General features: G+C 36.2%; 1 protein-coding gene across 1 annotated transcript in view; it reads left to right on the top strand.

Moving 5' to 3' along the window:
* Nucleotides 1–7,231, top strand: part of LOC103581476 (inactive dipeptidyl peptidase 10-like) — a gene marked incomplete at its 5' end in the record, with an annotated part of 30,259 nt that overhangs the window by 16,493 nt on the left and 6,535 nt on the right. The window contains one exon of the mRNA XM_008563298.1: nt 3,940–4,037. Coding sequence (XP_008561520.1) covers nt 3,940–4,037 — 98 coding nt within the window. The remainder of the gene's footprint in view (nt 1–3,939; nt 4,038–7,231) is intronic.

Raw genomic sequence — 7,231 nt, 5'->3', positions numbered from 1 at the left:
AGGTCTCTGCCTGGGCCTCCAGGCTTTTCCATACATCCTCTGGAATCTGGGTGGAGGCTGCTGTGCCTCCACTACTCTCAAGTCCTGCTGACCTGCAGTCTTAACATGACATGGATGCCACTGAGGTTTCAGGCTTCTACTCTCCAGAGCTGCTGCACAAACCACACTTGGTGCCGCTTGAGGCAGGGCTGCTCCAGCCAGAGCAACTGGGATGCAGGAAGCAGGTTCCCAAGGGCAGCTGGGCCCCAGATCTCTACTCCTGGACAACTCAGTCTTTCTAGGCCTCAGGGTCTGTGATGGGTGGGGCACCCTTCGAGACTTCTCAAATGCCTTTAGGGCTTTTTCCCCAGTGTCCTGACTATTAGCATCTGGCTGTCTCATCACCAAACTAATGTCTTTAGCAAATGGTTTATCAGCTTTACCCTTGTGTTTTTCTTCTGCTCTCCACTTCTCTACCACATGGTCAGGCTGCAAATTTTCCAAATCTTTACACTCTGCTTTCTCTTAAATTCTGGCTTTACATCATGCCTTTGCTGCCATAACTCAGAGTAGGCTGCTAAACGTAACCATGCAGCTTCCTTAATGCTTTGTTGTTTGGAAATTTCTTCTGCCAAACATTCTGGTCTACAACTCTTAAGTCTCTCCTTCCACAAAGTCCTAGGGCATGAACACAATGCAGCCAAATTCCTTGCTATGGTCTAGCAAGTGTTATATTTTGTCCAATTCCCAATAAGTTCCTCATTTCTATCTGAGACCTCATCATCAGCATGACGTTTACTGTCCACATTACTATCAACATTCTGGTCACAACCATTTAACCAATCTCTAAAATGGTCCAAAATTTCCCTCATCTTTTTGTCTTCTTGTAAGACCTCCAAACTCCTACAGCCTTTGCCCATCACCCAGTTCCAAAGCTGCATACACATTTTCAGGTATCTGTATAGCAACACCCCACTCCTCAGTATCAATTTTCTGTATTCGACCATTTTGTGTTGCTATAACAGAAATACCCGAGACTGGGTAATTTATAAAGAACAGAGGTTTATTTGGCTTATGATTCTGGGGCAGCTACATCTGGTATGGGCCTCAGGCTGCTTCTATTCATGGAGGAAAGTGGCAGGCAGCTGGCACAAACAGATCACATGGTGAGAGGAAGGAAGGGGGGGAGGTGCCAGGGTCTTTTAAACAACCAGCTCTCACAGGAACTAATAGAGTGAGAACTCACTCATTAATCCTCCCACCCAGGGAGAGCATTAATCCATTCATGAGGGATCTGCCCCCATGACTCAAAATCAGTTTCTAACACTGCCACATTCAGGATCAAATTTCCACATGAGTTTTGGAGGGGACGACACATCCAAACTCCATCAGTAAGAGTTCACAGAAAAATCAAATTTAATTTAATCTCAATTTTGCTTTATTCAGTGAATTGAATCATAGAAAATAAAAGCACAGCATTTCACTAACTAGAAAAGATTTAGTGTCTTAGCAACGCTTCCATTTTTAATTCACTACTGTACTAACTAATTAATTAACAATTAAGCACTTCATATAAATCATCTTTTTTGTTGTCCATATAATAAAACTATGACATATTTTTATTTACAGAAAAAAATACCTTCTTTGACTTAATTCTGACTTGTGGGAGGTGTTTGTCTCACTTTTGATAATTAAATAAAGTAACACTTGAGGATCCTTAGAATCTGTTCCTGTTCAATGTCAAGTAAATAAGAGAGTCACAATTTGGACTAATTTCTCTGACTCACAAATTAAGCTAAATCAGTTCTCAAAATATGGTCCTTTCACCAGCACCAGGGGTATCAACTTCATGCTGAAGGTAGGCTTCAGCAATCAGTGATTTAACAAAAACCCTCTAGGCCCTCAAAATGATTCTCATGAGGGCTGACTTTTGGCACCCACTGAGCTGTGATGTGAGAGAGAGAGAGAGAAATGGATGGAAGAATGGGTGGGTGATAGATATAGCTGTAGATCCAGGTTTTGTCAAAACTTGCACACTAATTACCTGGGAATCTTGTTAAAACTAGCTTTGTAGTCCCACACCTAGATATTCTGAGTCTTTGTATGAATATAGGTCTGAGGTGGGACCCATGAATTTCTTTCTAAGGTTCCAAGTGGTGCTGATTGATGCTACTGGTCCAAGAACACTTTGAATGCCACTGTTAAATACCACTTCCATTTCTAAATCTTAACATACCTGAATCAGCTAGAGAAACAATCAGACTAAAAATTAAATGAATAAAGACAATATTTTCAGGGAGGAACATGGCAACTAAATTAAAACAAGAATGATGTAAAAGGGAGCTCATGAGAGTGGTAGAAGGCTACATTGCCTGACAAATGTGCCCAGGCACTGGAGGGTTTGGGAGCAATGAAAAGCTTTACAAAAATCTGAGCCCAGAGCCTTTGGTGTGAGGCAGGCATGTAGCTTATTTACCAGGAAGTTCTTTATTGAGAACTTTCTACATTCTCTCTTAATAGTTACCTCGTTTTGATAGTGAAAGCCTTTCCTGACTCCTCTCTTTTGGCTCAAAACTTCTAATCTGTATGACACACTCCCACAGATGTGCTAGTCTCTCTTAATAAAGTAACAAAGCAGTCCTTGAGGAGCTCTTACTGATTGGTAAGATGTATTTATGTTGCTCTGGTCCTGATTTAACTCTGAGTTTTGTCAATACCAGTTCCTTGAAAATGAATCTTTATTTGTCATCTTTAAGTCAGTTTTATCATTCTCTTTAGAATTTTGTCAGGTCTTTTAATTCAACTCACTTTTAATTTCCTTCTCCTCCTCTGTACAAGTATATCTCATATAGTCTTCTCTTAAATCATCAGCCATAGCACAAGGTTAATGGAGCATTGTTTAGAAACAAATAATCAACTGATTCAATACATCATTTATTCATGTGAACATTCTTCCATTCATTTATTGAAACTGCTTGAAACATGTTGGTGAAAGTTCCCATTCCTGCTTCTTGATTGCTCACAGTATATTTAGAAAAACTTGTAGGCCCTTTCCTGGTCATGAACTGAAAGCACAGCTGCAAGGTTGCGGTTATGATCATCACGGGTATAAACAGCAGCTCCCTTGGTTAGTAGATGTTTCACCTTGCACGGCTTGCTTGGCTTTTCCATCTTCAACTGGAAAATCATTATAATCATATATTAGGACTGTACTAAGGACATTTAATGATATAATTCATATAATGCCTTTAGCACACACTTTGCACCAGAAACATACCAACTACTATACATGCTAGTTATTATTTATTTAATAAAATTTTGATTCACTAAACTTAAATTACCTATCCTTACCTCTGCCTTTCTAATCCTTATGGCAGGTACTCAGTGAGGGCAGTTTGCCCATGGCCTGCCTCTCAAGAGTCAATTATACAAATGATTCACACCATTTAGTAACCAGTAAAGTATAAAAGAAAAGCCAAGAGATTAATGCAGTGGAATACTTAGGTTTTGTGAGATTTTAAACATGTGATACCTGTATTAATTAGATTCTTTCTTTTTTCTTTTTTTTTTTCTTCTTTTTTTCTTTTTAATTAGACAAACCTTCTTTCTATTTCATTACGTATCTTATAATGTGAGGAGTAGCTGCTTGATCTTCTAGTTGTTTTGTACAGCCAGCTCTTATGGTGCCATTCCAGGGAAAGAACAGTAGCACTCCTAATGAGCAAAGCCTTCATGATTTCCTATCACCTTTAATTGTCTAACTAAAATGTTTGTGAAGCAGCAATCTGCAAAAACAATTAAAAGCAATCAAGTTGTCGAATTTGAAATCATTTCTACTACATAGAAATTAAACAATGTTTTACTCTGACAAAAAAGTGAATGAATCAAAATGCCTTTTATTTTTTCTCAGTATATTCTAGTGCTTAATATACTTGCATGACAACTCTCAATTTCTCAAAGGCAGGTCAAGTGAACCCAACAATAAAATTATATGTTGTAAACCTATATGGACCAACTCACACTTTGGAACTCATGCCACCCGACAGCTTTAAATCAAGGTACGCAATTTCAATTTCACTTTTACGGGGAAATAGATATTTGTACTCCAATTATCATTTTGCTGCAATTTAGAGAGAGATGCGATCAGCTCAACAAACCCACTTGAAAATAAAGCTGAGGTTGCCTCCATTAGTGAGGAATGAAGTCATTCTGGGCATCTGGATGTTCTCAAGAAGCATTTAGTTTCAAGGTGATTAGCAGCACCACAAAATGATTGAAGATACTGATGCTAAGAATTGAGTCTTTTGCTGGAGATGTGGCAGAGAGGTGGGGACAAAGGATAATTTTCTATTGAATTTTCTCCCAGAAAATAGTTGCTCCATTTTTTAAAAATATGCTCCTTAAAGGGTATAATGTCCCTGAAGTTTGTGTAGTTTATCCATCTTTCTCCCCACATCTTGCCAAGGATGCTTTAGCATTCTTTTCCAGGCCAAAAAATGTAATGATATTTTGTTTAAAAATATCCTATATAAGAAAACTCTTCATATTTAGGAAGTTTGAGAGAGGAGAAAATAAACTCTTTTTATGTGTTAGAAGCACAAATTTTATATCAGCAAAATCTTCAGTAGTGAACAATTAATCAAATAATAATATGTGTTTTGATCCAGAGTGGTCTCAAACTTCAAAAGTGATTCTTTGAAATATTACATACCTTATGAAATTTACCACAGTCCTAGAAGTATAATAGAAAGCTGATTTAGGAAAATATTTTGCACCATATTGAATGATATGAGACTAAGCTCGAAATTCATTTTGATGATGTCTATAATCAATGCATGGTGACTGGTTCCAGTAGAAATTCCATCAAAAGTTGTTCTACTGGCATATTTAGGAAAATTTCTTCCCAGTTAGGGATTTTCACAGATAGTGCAGCCTTATGTGTGTGGAAAATTTTCTGCTTGAAAAGGTAATTAAAAAAAAAAAAATGGAATGTTTACCTGGGAAGGTCCTCATTAACTACCTAATATAAACTACTCCTTTTAGTGATGGGAAAGATGAAACCCAGAGAGAATAAGTGACTGAGAAGAACCTCAGCACTAGTTGGTAGCAAAGGTAGAAAATGAGATAAGTCCTATTTCATCAAGTTACAGAGCATTTATACATGTTGTGATGAAAGACCTTAAAGATCAATCTGAATTGATATATATAATGCAGTAGGGTTGACCACATTAAATAGAAACTTCTATTTCTGAGCTTGGTCTACCAGCCATGAATGATGTAGTCAAAAATGAAGCAATTATGAAAACTATTGACATTTTATGTGGTCCTTTACTCTGTGAATCACAGAGTGTTTGAATCACATGTCTACCCACCATTTCTTTGTGTCACTTTGGGCAAGTCATTTTGCCTCTCTCAAGAGGACCTGAATCCCCTAGTCTTGAAATAATTTCTAATTTTCATCCTTTTTTTAAATCATTGCATCAGCAATCAATTTACAATATTATGTTTTTTTCTAATAGGAGCTAATGATTCCTGACCTTAATTTTTTAACCTATTTGTATGAATATAGACATATATAAATTGATTTATTAGCAACATACTTTCCCCATGTCCTATTAAGTCTGTCAAATGCCCTCTCTTCTTCCTAGAGTCTGTGTTGTGTTCACAGCATAGCTACCTGTGTCATTTCAGATACTGCCTAATTCTCAATGACAAAATACTCAAATAATTAATTTTACAGTAATGTACATGTTTATTATTTTTGACATGTTATCTAAGCATCTACCATGTTTTTATAATCTTCAGATTATCAGTATAATGGAAGTCAATAACTGAGCCATATTATATTACTCAGTACAGTTATGAAATATTCTTTTTTTTTTAACCACACCTAAACCTCAGATATAACCATATGTTAGTTTTCTTCCCTCTAATAAAAGCACCATGACAACAAGAATAATACTTGACTATATATAGCTATACCTATATAGGGAGGAAGATTAATAAGATAAACATAGAAAGATGTTCTTTTATGATGAGCTATCTTATAAACTGCATTTCTTGACCCCCTACCCCAGAAAACAAAGTTTGTTTTGAATTGAAGTTCTTAAGTCATTTGTTTTGGTTTGTTTGCTTACTTGAATACTTGGTTTGTTTATTTATGACAACTGGCATTTATAATTATAATAGAAAAATATCTCCTCGCTGGTATCATTTGGTAGATTTTCCCTTCAACCAGATACATATACTTTAGTCAAAGACTGTAAAATAAATACATTGTTCAATTTATTTATATGGTTTCAAAAAATAAATGAAAAGGGTAAGATAACATGGAGAAAAGCATAATTTCTTTTCCTAATTCCTCCCTTCACACCCTCTTCATTTGTTTTATGTATGTGTGTATGTATTTGTGTATGTATGTACGTATGCCTGATTCAGCTAAAGACGCTTCATCAAACAATTTTGGACTATGAATGCAACTTTTCTCCAATAGTAATTCTCTTCATACTCATCTCATCATCTTTCAATTCATCTTTATTTGAATAGGGGTCTGTGTTGATTCTGAAAAGGATGTAGCATGGTAAGAACTAAGATAGTGCCCCTTCTTAAATATCCCCAGAAACAGCAGGAGTTCGATGAGTCATCTCATCTTGAGAGGAAGAAACATTTTCCAAATTATTGCACTATGAGTTTAAGGTATTCCACATAGTCAATATATATATTAGAAAATTTAGGTATGAATTTAAAAATATACAGTTGAGTTCTAGTGAAAGATTTTTTTTATGATAATGAATCATGCAGATTTTCCCACAGACTAAATAAGTGTCACATGGTTTGGGGGAAGTGAGGCATTGTCATTTGTGTTTAGGTCTCTGCAGTCTGAAGAGTGAAAGTAATGACTTATCTTTGGTTTCTCTTTACCCTGTGTCTTTAGAATTATTTTACTTATTTGAAATCTTTATCTAGTAGCCCATATTTTATGACTTATTGTTCTCAGCCTACATCATTGAAGTGACACTGCCATATTGCCTCTGTCACTCTAGACTTGACACTGCCATGTTTTCTTGTCCTATTTCTTTGAAGTATGTCTAGCCTGCATCTTTCATTCTTCCAAGGAATATCAGTGCTTTCCAATATATTCACCTGTATTCATCAAAGTGTCCTAAATTAACTTTCTTACAAGTAACCATAGTTAACAGAGGTCTTTGGAGTACACTAGCTATGAGTTAGTCATGAATGCTATCATGATACA

Source organism: Galeopterus variegatus, unplaced genomic scaffold (assembly GCF_000696425.1).
Source record: "Galeopterus variegatus unplaced genomic scaffold, G_variegatus-3.0.2 Scaffold13137, whole genome shotgun sequence".
Lineage (NCBI taxonomy): Eukaryota > Metazoa > Chordata > Mammalia > Dermoptera > Cynocephalidae > Galeopterus > Galeopterus variegatus.
The sequence above is the reverse complement of the archived record's forward strand: the minus strand, read 5'-3'. Positions and strand labels throughout refer to the sequence as shown.